Source organism: Festucalex cinctus, chromosome 19 (assembly GCF_051991245.1).
Source record: "Festucalex cinctus isolate MCC-2025b chromosome 19, RoL_Fcin_1.0, whole genome shotgun sequence".
Lineage (NCBI taxonomy): Eukaryota > Metazoa > Chordata > Actinopteri > Syngnathiformes > Syngnathidae > Festucalex > Festucalex cinctus.
In genome coordinates, this window is record NC_135429.1 from 4,202,211 (window position 1) to 4,224,266 (window position 22,056).

The 22,056-nt window shown below is 41.8% G+C and overlaps 2 protein-coding genes across 4 annotated transcripts; one reads left to right on the top strand and one right to left on the bottom strand.

The window, feature by feature from the left end:
• Positions 1-333: 333 nt before the first annotated feature.
• Positions 334-4,290, top strand: gdf6b (growth differentiation factor 6b). The gene is made up of 2 exons (XM_077506699.1): positions 334-819; positions 2,084-4,290. The coding sequence occupies exons 1-2, from the start codon at positions 564-566 to the stop codon at positions 2,953-2,955; spliced, it is 1,128 nt and encodes a 375-aa protein (XP_077362825.1). The 5' UTR covers positions 334-563; the 3' UTR covers positions 2,956-4,290.
• ints8 (integrator complex subunit 8) lies at positions 1,965-21,749 on the bottom strand. 3 transcript variants are annotated; one of them, XM_077506698.1, is made up of 30 exons: positions 21,692-21,749; positions 20,994-21,132; positions 20,740-20,914; positions 20,447-20,587; positions 20,317-20,388; positions 20,184-20,235; positions 19,890-20,072; positions 18,794-18,901; positions 18,540-18,692; positions 17,830-17,930; positions 17,618-17,759; positions 16,972-17,042; positions 16,731-16,906; positions 16,534-16,664; positions 16,337-16,447; positions 16,013-16,217; positions 15,798-15,919; positions 15,148-15,332; positions 15,022-15,055; positions 14,887-14,946; positions 14,740-14,801; positions 14,188-14,306; positions 13,991-14,094; positions 13,856-13,906; positions 12,764-12,837; positions 12,625-12,689; positions 12,493-12,536; positions 10,982-11,777; positions 8,887-8,999; positions 1,965-2,998 (listed from the first exon to the last, which is right to left on the bottom strand). In XM_077506698.1, the coding sequence occupies exons 2-28, from the start codon at positions 21,124-21,126 to the stop codon at positions 11,661-11,663; spliced, it is 2,991 nt and encodes a 996-aa protein (XP_077362824.1). In that variant the 5' UTR covers positions 21,127-21,132; positions 21,692-21,749; the 3' UTR covers positions 1,965-2,998; positions 8,887-8,999; positions 10,982-11,660. The 3 variants fall into 3 exon arrangements, with proteins under 3 accessions (XP_077362824.1, XP_077362822.1, XP_077362823.1); XM_077506696.1 differs by having other exon boundaries at positions 21,593-21,706; XM_077506697.1 differs by lacking the exons at positions 1,965-2,998; positions 8,887-8,999 and having other exon boundaries at positions 10,012-11,777; positions 21,593-21,706.
• Between the last annotated feature and the right edge of the window lie 307 nt (positions 21,750-22,056).

Sequence of the window (22,056 nt, forward strand, 5' to 3'; positions counted from 1 at the left end):
AATTCATGAATTGGTAAGGGGGGGGGTATTAAACGACTTGTCGCCAGCTAATTGGTGATACATGTAAACAAACAAGCTGAAGTCTATCAACATGTTCAGCAGAAAAAAAAAAGCATTCGGTCGAGGGTGTGCCCCACTTCTCTCATCGAAAGTCAGATGGCATTAAAGACAGTAAAATTTCTACAGTGCGCAAGTTTAAAAAACAAAACAAAAACAGTACTCTGTCCATGGTCCTGAACTCCCGAGGAGTTTTGCGTCAGCACCACAAGAGGGCAGTATAGCTCCATGGCAACTTCCGCATGCATCTCATACAGACTCCCAAAGCAGCCGGAGTACAATGAGCTTCAAAAGTCACAATCAGTGAAAAGAAAAAGAGAAAAAAGAAAAAGAAAAGGCATCTTTTCTGTTCCCTCGCCAGGGGAGGGGTTACTCCATGGGACTCCCACAAAGACTTTTACGGCCTTCATGTGAGAGGGGGGGGGCAACACTTGACTTCGCCTACGTTTACGTGCGCACTTTGCGTGGACGCCAGCGTGTGTGGGGCCCCTTCCTCCAGGGTCCCCATGGACCTCTCTCTCGTGGCCGCTCTGTGCGGGGCTCTGGTGTTCGCCTGGCGGGTGCCCCCCGGCCGGCCCCTCGGCGTCTCGTCGCGGCCGGCCAAGGCGGTGAAGCAGTCGGAGCTCCGTGTGGAGCCCCACGACTACATGATGTCCATCTACAAGACCTTCTCCACGGCCGAGAAGTTGGGACTCAACGCCAGCTTCTTCAGGTCCTCCAAGGCGGCCAACACCATCGCCAGTTTTGTGGACCGCGGACAAGGTACATTTCTTACAAGTTACACAGTTGTTTTTGTGCGGGTTTTATGTGACGGTCTTTTTTTTTTTTTCTTAATTTAGTTTGTTTTGCAGACAATTTTATTTGATTGCTCTTGTTTTTGTGTTTATTTATTTATTTGCGTTTGGGGATTTGTTTTGTTTTTTGTGTTTATTTTGTTATGTTGACCGTGAACGTTGTATTTATTTTCTTCTGCTTGTTGTGGACAATTGGTTTTATTTTGATTTGGTGTGTGTATTTTTTTGTTTTCGTTTGTCTTTTGGGCAGTTCATTTGCTTAGTTAATATTTTTGGTGTGCAGTTTTGGTTATTTTTGTTAATTTGTAGCTATTGGTTATTGTGGTGAGTCTTTTTTTTTCTTTTTTTTTGGAGGACAATTTAGGTTTTGTTTTGTTTTTTTGCATTTTTTTAATTAAAGTTTTTATTTTATTGTGCAGGACATTTAGTTTTCCTTGTTTTTGGGTGTCCTGTTTTTTTGTTAATTGGTGGACGTTTTTGTTACCTGCTTTTTTTTGTGTGTGTGCATGTTTTGTGTACATTTCTTTGGTGTGTTTTGTGGACAACTTGTGCGCATGATCATCTCACAAATAATATAATTCACAATTTTGAATTTATTTATTTACAATATTGTCCTTTTGTGTCCTTTTAGCAGACAATTTTTTTGGTAGGTTTTTGTAGACAGCAGGTGAGGATTGTCCACAATAATTCACTTGTCATTTTGTGTTTGTTTCATCTACATGGTTTTTGTATTTTTTATTTTTTTTTGTGTGGCCTATACATGTTTTTAACTTTAGTATTTTTTTCAGTAGATTTCTACGTTCATTTTGTGGATTTTGACAAGGTACAATCTCACAAATGACAAAATATTGCCTGTGCATTTTTTTTTTTTTTTTTTTTTTTTAAGTGGGCTGTTTATTCTGATTTTTGTTTGGTCTTGTTTCGTTTTTTATTGTTTGTGGCTAATGGACAATAATCTGCATAGCCAACCTAAAAAAACAAAACAATATTGCATGTATTTTTTGTTTTCTTTGCTTTCTGTTGTTTTTCTTTTGCACACAATTTTTTTTGTGTGTGGACTTTCCTTGTGATTTTTAAGTTTTGTGGACTCTGGACAAGACACCACAAACAAAGTATTTTTGTATTTTTTTTTTAGTGAGTATGCATGGTATAATTTTTGACATTTTGTTCCAGGTACTGTATAAAAAAAGTCACATGGATTCTTTTATTGATTGCGCTCCATCTTTCCTCAGACGAGCTCCCGCTTTCTCCTCTCGAGAGGCAACGTTATCTCTTCGATGTGTCCACCCTGTCGCAAAAAGCCGAGGTCCTGGGAGCCGAGCTGAGGCTCTACACCAAATTGTCGGGCAACGTTGGCCTGTCCGAGTCAGTGGAGCTTCATCTGCTCTCGTGCCAGGACCGGCGCCCGCTGGACTCCAAAACCCTGGAGCTGCACGAATGGTCCAGGCCCAGATGGGAGGTCCTGGACGTGTGGGAGCCGTTCAAAAAATGGAAGCAGAAGGAGGAAGGGAGCGTCGGGAAGCATTTCTGCCTGGAGCTCACGGCCACGTCGGACAACTCCGAGGGGGAGCTGGATCTGACCTCGCTGGGCTTGCGCCGGCACGCCAGACCCCGGCAGAAGAAAGCCATCCTGGTGGTCTTCACCAGATCCAAGCGGAGGCAGACGCTTTTCGCCGAGAGGCGGGAGCTTCGAGCCCAGGACCGTGCCCCCGGGTTCAAATCCGGCCGCAGCAGGCGGACGGCGGCGCCCGGGAGCCGCCACGGGAAACGTCACGGCAGGAAGTCCAGGTCCAGGTGCGGTAAGAAACCACTACGGGTCAACTTCCGCTTGCTGGGCTGGGACGACTGGATCATCGCCCCGCTGGACTACGAGGCGTTCCACTGCGAGGGCGCGTGCGACTTCCCGCTGCGCTCGCACCTGGAGCCCACTAATCACGCCATCATCCAGACCCTGATGAACTCCATGAACCCCGGAAACTTGCCGCCCAGCTGCTGCGCTCCGGCCAAGCTCAGCCCCATCAGCATCCTCTACATCGACTCGGGCAACAACGTGGTCTACAAGCAGTACGAGGACATGGTGGTGGAGGCGTGCGGGTGCAGGTAGGACCTTGGACTCTGGAACCTCAATCTTTAAATCCATTTCAGCCCTTTCAGGATTGAGAGATGTGTTCATGATTAAAAATAAAAAATAAAAAGTTCCTTGCAGATTACACAGCATGATTATTTCACGGGTGTGTCGTAGGTCGCCCACAATTAAAGACCACTTGGAAATGTGCAACTATACCGAGCAATACAAAAAACTTCACATTTTCCAGTGGCCTTTTATTGTTGGCAGCCAAAGGCACACCTGTGCAATAATCCATCCATGCCGCCATTTTCAGTACCACTTATCCTGTTCAGGGTTAAGAAGTGCTCGGCAAAGGAGAGGTGCTCACTAACTCAGATTTAGATATAAAAGAAGGTGAAGTCGTACAACATAAACTAAAAGAAAATGCCAATCATCCATTTCAAGTAGTTTAAACATTCAAAGGGGTCAAATTGCTCCCAAAGATAAGAAGAGCGTTAATAGGAATATTTGGGGGGCGGGGTTACAAGACTTGAGACCTCTGCCAAGGCCTCACATTCTGAATTTGGATTAACATCTAATTTTGAAAAGGAGGTTTTGTGTAGTACAGCTAAATAACAACAATAACAAAAAAAAACATGACAAAAAGTGACTTGGTGGAGGTAGCTGGTCCTCAGCCAAACAGCTTAGCTTCGAAATAAGACCGGATCTGGTTAGCAGTTAGCATATATTGCTGTTTGACACATGCAGCACTCCCATAAATCATTCATCGAGCTCAAACAAAACCCTTACAAGGATCATCAAGGATCATTTTGGGGCAATAGTGCTGCGCAAAAACTAACTTGACAAGATTCAAGGTTCTTCCAATTAGCGTAGCTTAGCTTAAAAACCGCGTGCAGGTTAGCAGTTAGCCTATAGCGTCGTTTTCCACATGCAGCACTCCGTTCGCCACACAAAATGCACCTTTTAAAAAACAACTTACATTTTACACACTTCATCTAATAATGCTGAACTGTTCATTTAAAGCCATAAAATACCAAATATACTCCAGCTTTTATTTTATTTTAATTGCATTAATCAATGGACAAATACGTTCCAGCTACTTTATCATTTAGCAGGTTTGTAGCCAATGGAAAGTCATTTATAGTATAGCGTGCAAATGTGGGAACATTTCAATGCGTGTCCTCAAATGTTGCTGTTTGTTTTCTTTTCTGATGCACTGATGTTAAATCGCACCGCATGTAAATATTTGATGCGCAAATGTTGCTAATTTATGTTTCCATGAGTAAGTTATTGCGAATGCATGTTGGATGTTTTTGTATGCTGTCAGATAATAGCACATCTGTCTCATTAAAATGATCATTTCAGACTAAAGAGTTATATATTTGTTTCCTTTTTCTTTTATATTTTTGAATATTGTGTATTATTGATTTTTTTTCCCACTCTGGCAATATTTTAAAATTGCTCAATTAAATAATTATATTCATATAAAATGTAACAATATATATAGAGAGAGTAAACACATTAAAGTACATATAAAAATGTCAAAGTTTCAATGTTTTATTTACAGTTTTTTTGGGGGGGATGAAATCCTAACTGAACAAAAAAACAAGGGGCTCTGGGATAGAGCCCTGAGGGACATCTTATGAGTTTAGCCCTACAGTCAGAACCGAAACTAGTCTGCATGGACGCAACTCTTCCTGTCTCGTGTCAAAAAGTGCTGCGGGGGTCAAGATGAGGTCAGCAAGTGGGCCCAGCGCCACCTTGCCTGGGTGGCCTCGGTGTGCGCGCCCGCTAATACTGGACAAACAAATTGACGTACAGATGCAACGGGTGACCCCTCTTTAGTCTACAGTGGGACAATGGTGGAGGAGGATCCCGACATCAGATTAAGGCTGGCTTCTCCAACCCGGGGTTCAAAGTTCACGCGGCCTATTGTCTGCTACTAAACAACCCCCAAAAGGCTGGAATGGAATGCCCAATGACAAGGTGAGATATATATATATATATATATATAAAAAAAAAAGAGGGGACAAAAGAGCGGAATGGGCCGTCTGTATAGCGGCCCCCGCGGAGGCGTTCCCGCTTTCGGGAAGATTTGCGGTGAGATGGAGCGATGTACAAAGACGCGCGGGTTATCAGCATGGAAGCGGCGTCAACGTCTCGCACATGCGGACAAAGACGAGGCAGGAGAAGGAATTTCAGTCTGGAACGAGCAAAGAGGACTCGACAGCAGCTTGAGGAAAAAGCCCCGCACTAAATAAACTCGCAAAATTACATTTTCACACTTGTCTGTTAAAATCCGACCTTCGCCTGGGGAAACTCGAAGACTTGAGCAGCAGTTTGAGGAAAACGTTTAATATTTTAACCAGCAGGTGTGCCTAATCAAGCGTAGCGGGAGGAAGTCTCACTCACATAAACGCGCACTCCATGATGGGATTTTGGGTGTGAAAACAACAACAAGGGGCCCCAGGTTGGAGCCCTGAGGGACGTCTTATGACTTTAGCACATTAGCAATGAAAGCTAAAGCGAAACGAATGTATGGCTGGCCAAGTTACTGTTCTTTTTTCTCCTTTTACTGTCACATAGGAAAGATGATGAGGCCACATGTTTGCAATCGTACTCACAGCTGGTTCTCGTGAGTGCACTTGACATCCTTCCTTGTGTGCAAAGAAACTTCTGTGTGCGTGCATGTGTGTGTTTACTAAGTAAAAACAGAGCGAGTGTCTCTTACAGGATGACAATCAGACATTTTGGACGCGAGTGCCGTTGGGTTAGGGTGATAAGAGCGGGCTAAAAGTGTTGCTTTACAGTACGGCTGCACTCGGAAACACAAAACAGATGAAGCCCCTCGCTAATTAAAAGTGTCTGCCGGGATATCCTATGAAGAACAAAAAATAACATAAAAATAATAAAAGTAATAATAATAACCCAATTTGGTGAGCAGGCTTCATGCAAACAGGTGAAAAAAACAAACAAATCAACAAACAAAAAAAAGCCTACAGGTCCAAGTTTGGATTAGGGTCTCAAATTAGGGTTTCAAACACGGCGAAGTAGTACAACAGGGTTTCAAATTTGAGTTTCAAAGTGTTTTAAAATAGTGTTTCAAATGAGGGTTTCAAGTCTGTATTTTTAAGGTGCAAACTAAAGTTAGGGTTTTAAAGTAGTGTTTCAAGCCTTGATTGGCACGTCAATTAGCGCAGTAAACGCTTGAAAAAGTCGTAATATAACAAAGATTTCCTCTTGACTAAGAAACAGTGGGGGCGGGGGGCGGGCACTCGGGTGGTGGTGGTGGAGGGGGGCTTGCATCAATAAAAGTCAAAAAGGTCTTGATTGACTTTGACGGCCTTTTGCCATTGTAGGGTAACCCAAAACGTGATGCGGCGCCCACATGAGGTGGGACGGGAAATGCAAGGAGACGCCGACGTGCTCACAGAGGAAGTGTTGATGGGGGATGGGGGGGTGGCGGGGGGGGACACTGCAGCCCACCACAGGCTACTAACTTTTTTTTTTTTCTTGCAAGCATTTGTTGGTGTTCTTCAAGGCTGTATCCCAGAACCCTTGCAATTCTCTAAAGTGGTCTCTCCCAGACCCTCAGTAACCCCCCCGGCAGCCTGGCTGGCCCTTTTTGACCTTTAGGTGTTGATTGCTTTGCGAGCGCTAAGTCTTTCCCGCTCGCCAGAGTTGAGAGGTCAATGAGGCGGCGGGGCCTAATGACAGCAAATAGCGTCAATCACCTGAAACGCCAAAAGACGACTCGCGCACTCACACTTGCGCACGCACACAGATGAGGAATGTTGGGAATCCGGTACGGGTTAAGCCACTCACACTGTGCGGACGCACACACCTTTTAAAAGCGTAAATGTTGAGATTTGTTTCACCAAAGTATGTGAAATACTTTTATTGTGAAATCCTGTCACACATGACTACTCTTATTGTGAAATGTGTGGAACCAAAATCATGTTTCTTCATTCGGTAATGTGACTTATTTAATTGAATTGCTTGTATCTTTATATATTTTATTTATAAATGATCAAAAGTATTCCTAGCAAACAGAAAATGCCTCAGATTTTTTCAATTGTAGTATATGTATCTATTTTATGTTGTACTATAATATATACACAATACTGATTAAGTCATATTTAATTACAATACCTACTATATTCTTTATAACTATGGTCCTATTCTTTACTATTTTATTTATATTTACTGTTATTTTAAAATAAACAGTTTTTTATTTTATGTATTAATTCAATTGAATTTATTTTCATGTATTTTCCTTTTTGAATTAGATTACTCATCAATTTGACTTTTTTTTTTAAATTATTTTTTAATTAAATTGCCACTTTTTTTTATTCTTTCTATTTTTTTGTAAAGTAATTTTTAGGCTTTTTAATTTAATTGATTTTCATCTCTTTATTTATTTATCTATTTATTTATTTATTTTTTTAATTAAGATAATCTATTTTATTGTATTACATTTATTTTCTTTTTTTCAAGTAAATTACCATTTTTTTTTTTTTTTTTTTTTATATTCATTTGAAAGTTCCTGGCTGCCTCAGCCAAAGCAAACCTGCTATTGCGATTTAATCCTTAAAAAGATTCCGTGACAAATTGGAGTGTGCGTGCGTGTCACCAACAGGGCAGCAGCCAAGCAAACATCAGTTTTTTATCAATCCAAAATATTTATATAATGGTTTAAGGACCACCGACATGGTCCTACTGGCTTTTTGATTCAAATGTTACAAGGCAAGGTGTAGAAATAAAAAAAATATACATCTCGTGCACACTTCTATGCTGGATTATGGCAGGAACAACCTGTCAATCAAATCCGCGGTTGCTGTACGGCAGCCAAAAGTGAAAGAACAACACCGAGGCCTTCACTTTTTTTTTTTTTTTGACACTTCACATTATTCGCTCATATTTTCCACATGTTCCTAATGCGGCGTGTGGAAAACATTTCCCGCACACGTTGTTTTGCATCTGCACTTTCCATGCCTTCGCCCTTCTCTTTTCCTTCAACTCCGCAATCATTGTCGCTTTATGGCGGCCATTCACTCATCGCCGTCCTGCTCAGACGGCGGCGGCGTCCGCCACTCGTAAAAGTCCGTCCATGTGGTCTCGGACAAAGAGGAAAGAAGAAGCCGTAAATTCTTGGGAATTGTGAACGTCCGCCGTGTTGACCTCTTGACCCCGCCCGACTGTTTACATCGAGGGTTGAATTGTTTTACATTGTGTTCGTTTTTAGTTTTCGAAAATTCTTTCGTTTAGGTTTTTTTTTTTTTTTAGTGCAATTTTAAAAAACAAAAGGTCACGAAAGGTCAAACGGTACTTTCTGTTTCATACTGTGTTAAGTGTTAACATTTTTGTCATGCTTTGTTTTTGTTTAGTTGTTTTTTTAGTCTAATTAAAAAAACAAAAGGTCACAAAAGGTCAAAAGTTACCTTCTGTATCATACTACCCCTGGTGGCTTAGTGTGTTATTGTTTTGTGTTAACCTTTTTGACCTTGCAACAGATTATTTGCATCCATTCCTTTTCAAAAATCAAATTTGAACCGTCCGAGCTGTCATGGCGACGCAGTGAAGCAGACGACCACCACACGGTCATGGGAATCAAACATGGGCAGCACATTTTTAGCCACTCATTCCCTGGCAAACAGCAAATCCAGATTTCACAGTGGCATATTTTTACCAGTAAATTGATGTATTAAGGAGCTATTTTGCGCAAGTCTGAGCTAATAAATCATCTCCGTGTTGCAGTTTAGAGCCTTAAAAGCTCAAAAGAGAGTTTGTTGATTTGAAGGCCCAAAACAAATGGCGCGTACTTGGCGCTGCTTACTCCGAAGCAGCTGCAGTGCAGACTGGCTGATATAATCTTAAAATAATAATAGTTTGTTGTTTCGCAAAAATTCAATTTTTGACTTTCATCAATGCAAGTTTTTATTCTCGTCATCAAAAGTAACACATTACCTCGAGTGAAGTAGACTGCCATCGTGCCTTGGGACTGTTTTCTCCAGCTGGTACTTGGGCCGAAGGAATTTTGTACACTTCCAAGTAGCAGTCAGTGCAAAACATGGAGGCTTCTGCAAGAAAGCCACAAAATGTCATGAAAAGCCCAGTAGAACAGCTGAACATTTTTATTTATTGATATTTAATTGTATTTATGCATTTATTTCTACATTTGAATCTCATTTTTATTTTTGTATTTTTACTTTTATTTATGGATATATATATTTTTTTGTTTTTATTTCCATTTATAGTTATTTTTTGTATTTAATTTCTGATTTATATTTTTATATCCATTTTTATTTTCACTTTTATTTATTTATGTATTCATTTTTGATAGTTTCGGTCTTCCATAGAATGTTGCCTTTTTTTTCTCATGTTCATCATCATCTCTGTCATTTCCAGGCCTTGCTGGCTAGTTGAAAAGTTGAACACGGGTCAGCTGGCGGAGGCCCTCAAGGCTCCCCCCAAAGGCCCCTAATCCTTTAGTTTGTAACTGACTTCATGAACAAAGTGAAAACACCATCTTGATCTTTTAATCCCTTCAGCGCTACCAGCTACTTGGAAGAGCGGCTGCAGTGCTCGCGTCCACCGCACCCCGTCTCCCCAGCGCTTCTTCGAGACGATCGATCGCCGTAAATCCTTGTCGGCCCGCCATTTTGTATCTTAAAACGTTTGCGATTATCAGCCGGTGCAGTGTGGAATCAAACAAACGGCTAGGGGAGGATTGGTAATAGATCATGCCGCATACTTTTCTGTGGAATCTGCGTGTGTGAGTGTGTTGTGGCATGTGATAGAGATTGAGTTTCATAAGGCGCTCTGCTGGTTAATTCGCAGTGTTTATCTCCACACACACAGTTCTGGACTACATTTGACACTCGTTTATAGGCTTCTTTTATCTTTATCTACTTTTTCCATCACATCCTCCTTTTTTTTTTTTTTTTTTTTTCCCCTTCCCACACATACTGTCCTCATATTCTCAAATGCCTTGTAACACATTTTTTCCAAAAACAGCCAATTCTGTGGTTTATTAACTCGATAACGCATCATCACGCCACTTCACAAACCGGACTGCAGCAGGTTTGCAGGTAGTGAACAATTCTCCTTTATTGACACTCCCACTAAACAGAAAACAAGCACATAGCTTTGCCTTAATTTAGGGAGTTTAGCTTGAATGCTATTTAAAAAAAATAAAAATAAAAATGGAAAAGGTCATAGACGGGCTAACAAAAAGCATCAGTATCGAAACATTTACTGCACACAGATAATATAATACTCACAGGTGTATGCATGTATGAATTATACTGCCCCCAAGTGGCCAATGGGTGCACACCAGAATGAGCAGTAGAATGTCCATTGAATTGAAGAAAAAAAAAAAAAAAAGTGGTAAAAGGTTTCATTATTTACAGTCTATTTAATTATGGCATTACCATATGTTATTATAAAGAGAGTGGTATATCTTTTTTTTATTTTTTTATTACAAACATGGCACAAAAGTAGTTTCTTATTTCCCAATAATTTGTTAACATGCATTTGATAAGTCGTTTTAAATTTTCTCAGTAACTATAACTGAATTTAATAGGGATATGAAGAGGTTATAGAGGTCATTTGTGTGGTATAGAGTGAATAACTTATTTTTTTTTTTTAACATTATCTGAATGGCACTTTTGATTTTATTTTCTTCCAGTTTTTACTCCACATCTCCACACAAATATCCTTAGTTTAAAAAAAGGCCTCAACTGTGCAAGACACTGAACTTTAAATCCAAGTTTGGAGCACCACCTAGTGGTGAAATTCCACCTTTTTATTCACATGATTTTATCGAGTTTAACTGGAGTGCCAACCACAACATACATTAATATTATAATGGAGCCTATTAATCATAACTGTTGTAGTCTACGGTACAAGGCAAACAGAAGACTGACTCACTTTTTTTTATAAAGTTGTCTTTTTTTAGGGGAGGATAAAAGAACTTTCTGTGGTCGACATATTGAATTTATCCTGCAAATTAGATTTTACAAAAATGTCATGGATATGGCTGAAGATGTGTAAGACTTGCCTGTTCTCAACCACCATTATTGTCCGCATGTGTGATCTGTTTTGCGTCTGCCTTGATAGCAGTAACAATGTCTGTCGAGGCCTGGAAGGATTCGCGGCCGCTCCGTGCCACTGGGGGACTTAAAACAATACATTGAGAGCATCTTTTTTTTTTTTTTTTTTTTGATGGCTCGGCCGCAAAATGCGAAAAACATATCACGTTTCTCAAATGGAACACAACAAAAGAGGCGTACGTGGGAATACAAGAATGATGCTGGGAAAAAGCGAAAAGTGCTCATTTTGTACAGCAGGTGCGGGTGAGAGCGAGCGCAACAATTTTGCTCTGACCAATTAGACAACAGCATGATGTCTCCGCTGAGCGTATTTTGCAATCTGATTGGTTAATTGATGTGAAGAGTCTGAAGACACTGGTCATGATTCTCATGATAACTAGGAAGCAGATGTTCAAATTTTGATGTGATCACTTCCACAATGTTCCTTGGAAATCACAATGTCCCATATTAGTTCGGCACCCACAAATTTGTCTATTGGCGATTTTTAAAAACAGATTTCCACCTTTTTTTTGTTGCTTTCATTTAAAAAAAAAAAAAAAGTTCCTTTTCAGAAAGTTTAAAAGAGCTAATTGGTCAGTCCCGACTTGTAGCGTAACTTAAAAAAAAAAAAAAAAAAAAAAAAAAGATTCAGAAATAGAGCTTAGCCATGGCCTGCAGGAACTTCTTCTTGCGCTTCTGCGCCGCCAGCTGCAGAACCTCCTCAGGGTTGCTCGTGTTCAACTCGGCCTGGCCGATGGCTTTAATCTGGAACGGACGACGTTTCGTTAGGGGCATGCCTGCGCATTTGTACAGCATAATTTAAACGGGATTTTCCACAATGTGTTTTTCTAAAATAAATTTAAAAAAAAAAATTATGAATGCAAAATCTTAAATATGCTACCCTTAAATAAAGCAAATATTTCATATATTTTTTTTAAAGAGAAGTACTGTTTGTCCAGTGACTTTTTAACAATTTCGTTAGCATGCAGGTGTACCTAATAATCAGGTAAGTCGAGTCATGCAAATCACAATTCTGTGTGATTTCTGCTACTTGACCTCAGTTTGCCACTACATGTCACAAATGAATCATATTTAAGGCTGAATTGCAAATATAGAGTGGATATAAAATGTCTGCACGCCCCTTGTTCAAATTCCAGATTTTTGTGATATATATATATATATATATATATATATATATACACACATATACATATATATATAAAAAAAGCAATCACATTCAAACTCATGTAAAATGCCACTCAGCACATATGCCACTAATTATTGACTCTGACTAACCCCAAATAAGGTTCAGCTGTTCTTTTAGGCTTTCCCTGATCATTTCTCTAGTCACATCTTACAGCACAAGCCATATTTTGATTTTTTTTTTTCTTGATCTTGTTTTGTTACATGACAAAAACCTGGCATTTCACCACTGGGGTGTGTAGACTTTTCATATCCATTGCTATTTGATGCTGCTTACCGCTATTTGTCTCTTTTCCGTTTCACCGCGCTTGTGATGGATGTCTGAACACAGTCAAGCTTAATAACAATCAAAAAAAATAAATTAAAAAAAAGAATGTAAATTTAAAGTGGACCATTTGAGTATGGATACGCGTGAGGTATTCCAAGATGGTGACATCCCAAATGTAGTCGTAGAAGGAGTCCATGGCGTCGTGGCTGCATCCAATGTCACAAACAAGGTCATGTCGTGCACCTTGGGGCGGTCAACGTTGTGTGAAACAAAATTGTACCTGTTCTGTTCTTGGAGTGCTTTGAAGGCCGTCATGTAGTCCACCTCCCTCAGGAACTGACACAGGACCGCCACCTGTGACACGCAACACATGTGCACAATCATATTCTGCGGACTATCATGAGGGTTTCTGCAAGTATCTGAAAATCTGATTTAGTGCTTTTTAATGCCATTTTTAATGTAATTTTAATGCCTACATCATATTGTATATACATAGACATAGTATACATACATACAGTAATATATGTAATTCCATAATTAAGCAATTCAAAAAGTTATTTGAAGTTAAAAATACATATTATGCAGTTAAAAGTAGTGTGAAGCATGCGTTGAGGTAGTTTTTCTGCCACTAGGTAGCATTAGTGTTTCATGTTGGACGTTGGTGACAGGAACAGTACATTTTTTTCCCCCCAAATTTAGAGCAATTTTATTGTGTGCGTGCATCAATTGGATTTAGATTTTTGATGCCACTGGACAACACATTTAATGCCTTTTAACTCATTTGCTCCCAAACACTTTCTATTTTAAACGTTTTGAGTGTCCCAAAGATGTATTTATAAGTTTTTATGTTTCTTTTTATGCTAGAGCATACAGAAGTCTTTGATGCTGCCACTGAACTGCAGAGAACAGTTGAAGCAAAGGTATTTATTATGAAAACGGCCAGCGGGTGGCAATAGAGTATAAGAGATCAACCAGGGCCATGTTGCAAAGGAGCTGATTTCCCCACATTTCTAAACAGATTTGTGATTCATGATGAAACTTCGCTATATTGCTGCAAAACTGAAACAGATAGAAATATACTTTCTTTTCCTGTTGAAAGAAGAGACTTTAATCTTTCATTTGGGAGGGTCCATGTTTTTATAGCAATAGAACACAATATTCTGTGGGCCTTGCAAAATCAGTCCAAATCCAATCAAACGGCCAGGAAGGAATGAGTTAATGACGTTGTTTAAGGGCTTAATTTTGAGCAAAATCCATTTAATGACTTTAAATGCTGATTATAATTGCATCGAAAAAAATACATTGCTTTCTTGAATAAGTGGGGAAATACCACCAATACTAATGTGTGTGCGCATGTGAGATGTTGTGTGACCTGTGTGTGGCAGTTCATCATAGAGCAGCACTTGATCATCCTTTTCAGAACCTGCGTAGAACATAAAACAACAATGACGAGCGGCCATAGGGAGCACGCGCACAGGTGTGCAATCAAAGCAATCCGTGCACCCACCTGGTCTGTGTAGACGTCAGGCGGTACGGCTTTGGTGAAGAAATCAGACGACACGCCGCCGGCCTGGAGGTACAAGTTGAGAGCAGCCGAGTACTGATTGGTTGCTGAGGGGGCACAAGGCGACGCCAAAGTTCAAGTTGAAAATTGCTCATATCACTGAAGGGTTTTTCTTTCTTTTTTTTTTTTTTTTGCGTTACCAAAATAAATGTCGGCCTGCGTGATGAGCCACGATTGGTTGTTGGGGTTCAGCGTGAGGGCGTAGGTCACCAGCTCCTTCACCGTTACGGCTACCGCCTCCACGTCCACCGCCTGGATGCTACACGACACATGCGAGATTCGACTTGATCCCGATTACTCCCGATACGAATCTATAAGTCGACTGTTTTGATTTTTTTTTAAATGAAATTTAGAAAACACTAATCAGTAAACTTGTACATGTACACTGTAAGTTTTGTATGAAAATATATTTATCTGAAACTCCAGGCTTGTAACTGTTAGCCACTGTATTTAACAAACAGGTTGTAATCTGTTTTATGTTTGAACAGCATTGAAATAAAATATTAAAGCTTAATGTCTCATTAATAGAACATTCTTCCATGCCTAACGTGTGAATCCTAACCCCAAGATGTTTTGTTGAATATTCCATCAAAAATAGATGTTTAAAAATCGATTCAGCCGCATATTGAATCAATACGAGAATTGAATAATAAAAGAATAATACTAAAAAAAATAAGAATCTAGTGTGTTACTTGGGCAGAGACGTCGGCCAGATGGTGAGGTGCTCGGCCGTCACTTCGTTGACGATGTCATCCTGTAGGGGGGCGCGACAAAGCCTCAAGTCAACATTTGAACAAGCCGATGTTGTGAGGAAGAAGAGAAGAGTTGCTGAGTCGTACCCTGACGATGCTGTGCAGCCTGACGAAGAGTGAGATCAGCGTGGTCAGCACCAGCGGCTCCTAGCGCACAAACCCAACGTCACCTCAGCAACGTGACATCAAAAAACAACATTTTGTTTTGCATCATATCCTCACTCTGATCTTCTTGACGAACGTAATGAATTTACTCCTGGAAGGACAAACAACCGCAAGAGAAGGAGGATTCATTTGCTCATTATTTGTTTCGTATTTTTGTCAAATTTCAGAATGCGTCGGTGGCACCTGTGCAGGATGCCCATGGAGGAGTCTCGGTGCTTGATGAGCGCCACGCGTCCGTCGTTGCTCCTCTTCTGCTGGACTGAGACGCTGCAGATTTGCACCACCGCGTCCCAAAGCTCCTTGGCCGTGCGGCGGCTCTCTTTGGGACCGGGGAGCTCCTTGCACGTGGACGCCAGCAGCTGGCCCAGCTGAGCAGAATTGGAGAAAAACACTTTAAATAAATGTTGATTTTAAATTGGACTGTGTAAAATTGATCAAATCCAGTTATGGATTTTCTTTCTTGTCAACTCAATGATGCCTTCATTTGGTTTTGATTTTCTAGAAGGGCCATTTAGTTTGGATTCAACACACTGTTGTGTATAGCACTTTGTATACAGCAAAATAAAAAAAAGTAAAGAAAGTTAACAAAAACACATTGCAAGAAAATTACAAGAAAACTCAGCTAAGAAGAGCGATAAGCTTCTTTGTTGGGACATACTACGGTAGATCGAGTTTCAAAAATCCAGCAGAAATGCCTAAACAGGCAGACACAGAGAGGGAACGATTGCGAGTGAGAGAGCCAGTGAGAGGGACAGCAAGAAAGAGAAAGAGAGATACATGCACATACGTTTAAATGTTCATGTAGCCATTTGTAAGAATTGGCGGCGCGTCACCTTGACGTAAGGGTTGCTGACGACAGCCGAGGGCGGCACCTGTAGCGTCAAGTAGTCGTTCTCCCTCCAATTCAACATAAAAGCCACGCACTCCTCGCCAACCACCTGCCGCAGAGGAAGATCTGCACAGAAAACAAAACAAAAAAACAACAAAAATCATTAGAGCCTCACCAGTCCCACCCGGCAGAAGCCCCGTCGGTAGCAACAAAACTCGCCGCGTATCCTCATCTCCAGGTATCCGCGCACTCTGCTGACGAGGTCGGGGGGCGGCCTCTCCTTGCTGCCGTCGGCCGCCGCCGTCTCGTGGGCTCGCACCTCCATCAGCAGCAGCTCGTTGAGCATCACCTGACGCAGGCGCGGCGAGAACTCCGTCACCAGCTCCAGGCAGGACGAGAACAGCTGCCGCGCGTGCAGGAAGTCCTGACAAGGAAAGGCTTACGCTTATAACGAAAAGATGTCGGGCGTTGATCAGTGGACAAAAGTCCTGAACTTGATGATGTGGCAACAAGACAATGATGTCATGATGACATCATCCTTACTCTAATGGCGATGCAGTGGAGGCCTTTCGCCATGAGGATGTAGACCAGATCTTTAGTCAGGTTGTCTTTTATGGCCAGGATCACGTTGATGTAGTCTGGAGGAACTTCCCACTGGAGAGAAAAAAAGTTGTAGCTGTCGCTCTTTGTATTTCCCCCACTGTCCTTGAATGCAACACGAGTCCGTATACATCGTCTACCTTGCTATTGACTCTCCAGAAGGGTCTGTCCGCTATGTCGTGGAGCTCGTTGAGGATCTGTCTGATCCTTCGCGGGTCCAAGCAGAGGATGAGCTGCTGCTCCAGCTGCCCGACGCTCACGCTGGCCGACGCTGCGGAAGAACGAACGAGGCCATCAGCGACGTGTTTCCGCCCCACGGAGCGGTGCTCGCGCCTACCCGGGATGTCGTAGAAGGAGGGCAGTGGTTTGGCGCTGAGGTTGACGGCGGCCGAGCGCTTCCTCATCTGCTCCACCAGCAGCTTCCTCTCCTCCTCCCTGAGGAGCTCGCTGAAGAGCTTGTGAGAGGAGACCACGAAAACCAGGGGAAGCTCCTCCAGGCTCCCGCAGACGGTGCTGCCGCAATAAGAACGAGAAATGCGGCGAGGCTGAACATAATGACGAGCGTTGACGCGACTCACTGCATGAAGGTGGCCATGTTCCTTCGGGATGTTTCCGACGAACGTTCCTTCTCCAGGGACCGCGTGCACACCTGCAAGATGGATGGATTCAAGTCACATCAGGTACTAGTATTAATTTTATCAGCCATTTTTAAATTTAGTCTCAGCTTTAGTCCAGTTTCAATCATGCTGGTTAGTTTTTAACATAGTCAACCTCAACCTGTTTTCATTTAGTCCACTTTTAGTTGACTATAAATCGAGCATTTTAGTCTTTATTTTAGTCCAAGAAAACATAATTTTATTAGTCTTGTTTTAGTCAACAGAAACTGTCAACGTTTTAGTCTCGTTTTAGTCAGGACAATCATTTTACCCCTGTATATTTTTTGTCAGCAGATAATGTTGAACATTTTGGATCTAAAACTATTTCACGTCCATCGATTTTAGTCCAATTTTTCTGAAGTTAAGTACATTTTTGTCTCGTCTTCATTAGTCAACAAAAACACAGACTGATTTAGTCCCAGTTATTGCTTTTTAATGAGGGTTTAAGTCTAGCCTAGTTTTAGTCAGGTGAAAAATGTGTGTTGACGAAATTATTTTTGTTTAGTTTTCATTGATGAAATTAACACTTTTATATACACCCAAACAAGACAGTTAGCCTCACGTTTACCTCTAAAATAAAGTCCACCAGGCGCTTGCTGGGCTTCATGAGCAGCTGCTGGAAGCGCACGCCGAGCACCTCCCCCTCCAGGGCGTCGCGCACGGCGTTGCACACGCACAGCTGGAGGCACACCTCGTCCAGGCCCGTCTCCCTGCGTGACACCACGTTGACTGTTACCGATACGGACACGTGTTGGGTCAACGCAGGACGTGTTCTCTCACCCTTGCTGGGCCTTGTACAAGACCTCCCGAAGAACGGAGCGTCTGAAGTGCTTGGGCAAAGTGCGGCTGATGTTGTCTTTGATGAACGCTTCCACCACGGCCTGTGACAGAGATATGCGTTATTCAGTGGTTTGTATTCAAATAGCCAAGAGTTACAACACCTCGACATTGATGCTGCCTTCTTTAGCCCGTCACTGGCATTTTGTAGTGAGTGTTAGCATTAAGATAACTCATCAGACAAAAGTTATGTGGACTTTCAAAATTGAAAATGCGAGCACAAAACACAACTGGGTCACCCAGGTGATGGTAGAAAGGTTTACTAGAACATCTAATCTTTCCTTTAAATGGCAGCAGTTGTTGCAGACTGTTATTATACATGAGCATGGCTTTTATTTAAGATGAGCTTGAATGTGATTGGTTCATTCTGAACACAGATACATGCTCCAGTGTGTCCACTTTTGCAACCACATTATCTGTGTTGTTTATTTGTACTTCCCCTCTTGAAAGGATTTTTTTTCATTTAAGTTGTACAGTTGTCGTATTTATTTATATTATTAATTTTGGCAGTTTTAGTCCTCTATAATGTCATATTAATGACGATATAATAGCTTGTGCTCATTTGTCATATTACAAAATCCTGGCATTCGAACACGGGTGTGTAGACTTTTTATGTCCACTGTACAATCAGGGCGGCTCTGGTGATTTCTCACCTGGTAGTTGCGGGCGCCGAGCAGCCCGTTGATCTGGTCGTAGTGTGTGGTCTGAGAGTCGCACGAGTCGCAGTCGCCGGTCAGTGCTTTGCAGGCGTTCCAGTAGCCGGCCAGGCGCTCCTCGTCCAGGTGGACGTGCACTGTGGAGTCCAGCTTGGAAAACAAAGATGGAGGACAGGACGTGTGCGTGTGTGTATCATAACACGGCAGACTGACACCAGTGCCAGCGTCAGGGGGCTAACGTGTGGTTGTACCTTCTTCAAGAGTTCCTTGGTCTGCCTGAAGTGGTCTCTAGCTTTCTCAAAGGCCGGCTGGTCCGTGCATCCTTGCTGGAAGAAAATGGCGCCCAAGTCATAGTGAACCTAAAAATGGCAGAAGGCGAACACCGTTTAAGTAGGAGTGTGATTATATCGATATCCCAATAAATTGTGATACTTTGTCTCCTGATAGATTATCCATACGCCTATGCAAATATCGTGATATTTGTAGTGAATATACAGCCACTATAACAGCTCTATTGTTCATTACTGAGCAATTACTTGGCGGGCCACTAGTGGGAGCGCCTTGTAAGAGTGGTGGGGAAATGTACGCAAGTCTTCAGGTGAAGAGGACTCATGAGCTTACTTTTACTTACGCAAGACATTTATCTACCCAGCAAATGGCTCAGTTTTGCATACGTTTCTATGAAAAATATATATTATATCTTCAATTTTAACATTTTAAAACATATTTTATGTTTCGATTTTTTGAAGCACACAATTTCTGAGAAATATTCATATTGATTTAAGTAATTTATTTACTTCTGCAAAACAAATCGTCACAGTTTATTAAATGAAACAATCGACTACGCAAGTGACTGACATCCTTGCATGACAATAATGTTTAAGGAAGACACAAATTTGTTGACAGAAGGTGGTCTCTGTTAAAAAGACATTTGTATTTGTTTAAAAAAAAAAAATAGAGTAACGTACTCACTGTGAAGAAGACACCAGTTAATATTGTGTTTCAGTGATGGTACAAAAAGAAACTATTTTCACACTGAAAAAAAATCAGTTTATGTCTTGAGTAGTTTTATCGTAGATTATTGTGGATTTATTACCTGACCAATGTATCTATAATCGCTTTATCATCATATCGTGAGATAATTGTTATCGTGAGCCTTGTATCATATATCGTATCATATCGTGAGGTACCTAGAGGTTCCCACACCTACGTTAAAGTAGTGATGCCGTCAAGAATAATAATAATTGTGATTTTTCTTCTTTTTTAGTAAAGAAAATAAAGATACACCGGGGAGGTTTTTGTCATCCTGTCAATACGAGTTTGGGGAAACAAAGCATTCGGGCCTACCTGGCAGTGCAGCTCGTTGGCACTGATGCGGAGTCCAGCTGTGGAGGACTCGGTCTCGCCGTTGGCGGCGGCCGTGTCGGCGGCCAGCAGATCCAGAGTCCTCATGGTGTGCACGTAAAAGTCCTTCTTCAGACGCAGCGCCCCCGCCAGGACGCTGATTGAGTCGCTGGCCTGCTCCTTTAACTGAACGCACAAAACGGCATGAATGTGGGTGGCAATTGTAATTCATCGCGGCGAGTTTTGCTTGTTCGTTTAAGAGTTCTGCCAGATTTTTTTTATTTCAATGTTTCTCACCACACTGAGAATGTTATCTGTCATCTCTTTTTCCTGCTGCACAACACTCAACCTACAAAGAAGCACAAACAAATTCAAGTCTGTGTGAGGTCTAATCGTGATTGAAATGCGTCCATTGCGGGAGAAAACTTGCATGTTCATCTGGTGCGGTCCCGGTTTGGTCTGTTTCTCCGGAAAGCTGCTCAGCACGATGGTTCTGATGGCCCTATAAAAGCGGGAAGACTTCTTCATTCTGGTGATTTTAAATATGTGTGTTGTCTTACCAGCGGTTGTAGATGAGGACGGCCATGGCGGTGGTGGGTGGCAGCGTGGAAAGATCCAAATCTACGTGTTTCACGCCCGCTGGCACTTTGCTCACACACAGTAGCTCGTTGAGCAGCATGTTCAACACGGGGATGGTCAAGCTGGCAAGGGGACAATATTTTTAAATATTGCCCAGGTGGCCAAAGCATTCACACCAAAAAGAGCAGCACAATATCCATTGAATTAAGCATAAAATGTGTCACAAATGGTTTAAATACACATTACAAAATGTAGATTTTCTTTTTTGGCGCACCCTTTTTCCAGAGCATCCAGATCCCACTTCATGAATGCCGCCACTTTGAGTGCCAACAGCTTCAAGGTGCGGTTCCTGCGGTTGTCGGCGGGAGGCTGCACTTGATTCTGCTCGTTGACAGACGGCTTGGACGCCTGCTCCAGGAACTGGATGACGAGCTGCACCCCCGTCGGGTCTGAGGAGGCGCACGAGCATCATCATTGCCACGTTGGACAACATGTTATCCGGGGAATGTTACGATGCTGATTTCTCACCGGGATTAGATTTCTGCAGGTGCTTCTCCAGCAGGGACGCGTCCAGGAGGAACTCAAACCAGGAAGTCTGGAGCGGCGTGCTGGGCCGGCTGCTTGTCACAGCGGCGACCCGGTCGGCCGCTTCCGCACTCATCCTCCACTGATGAACACAAGTCAAATATTTGATTTAGGAAATGTTTGAGATGTTTGATGTTTTGAGAGTTTCTCTTGGTTCATGCTGCCCAAACAAAGCTATAAAAGCTCCAATTATAAAATTAATAAAAAATAAAATAAAATGCCACATTTATGTGTAAAATTATTTTCAATAAATGCCTTCCTAGTACGAATCTGTTTCAGAAACAACTGCGGACTGAGGGGTACTTTGTATTAAGCTAGCTAGTTTGTCATGTTCTGGGCAGCCCAACCGGGCGGGGTTGTCTTTGTCATCAATCGAGGTGTAGTGTAGTGTAGTGTAGTGTAGTGTACGCCGGTACGTCGCAGCCGCTGTTTTGAATCGAGCGCACCCCTCAGTACGCTGTTATGTTTGTTTACGGTTTATTTTCTCGTAAAATGAAAAACTTTAGAGCCCGGCACATTAACCGGAAAGTGAATTATCTTACCTTAGTACGGTAACAATAAATATAACAACATAGAAGGTGTAAATAATCTCAAAGTGGTCTTAAATGTTTGGAGAGCTCCGGAGAACTGCTGCTTCTCACGTAATTAGTTCTGAGGAATGGATCGCCATTGCGTCGCTTGGATTTCCGGTTCCGGTTTGTCTTCGGTCGGGAGAATATTGCGCCACATTTTGCGCATATTTATAGCATCCTGAAACCAAACAAAAAATTCAAGATGGTCTAACTTTTTTTTTCGATAATGCACTACACAACCATGTGCAAATATTACTGTAGCATAGTTATTTTATTTACCATATACAGGCATGCAATACCTCAATATTGATCAGACCCTGTTGGTTGTATTGCATTACATTGTTTTTGTAACAAATTTGATTTTCTTACAGGATGAACGTAGTATCGAATACAAAAGAATAGTCATATATATATATATATATATATATATATAT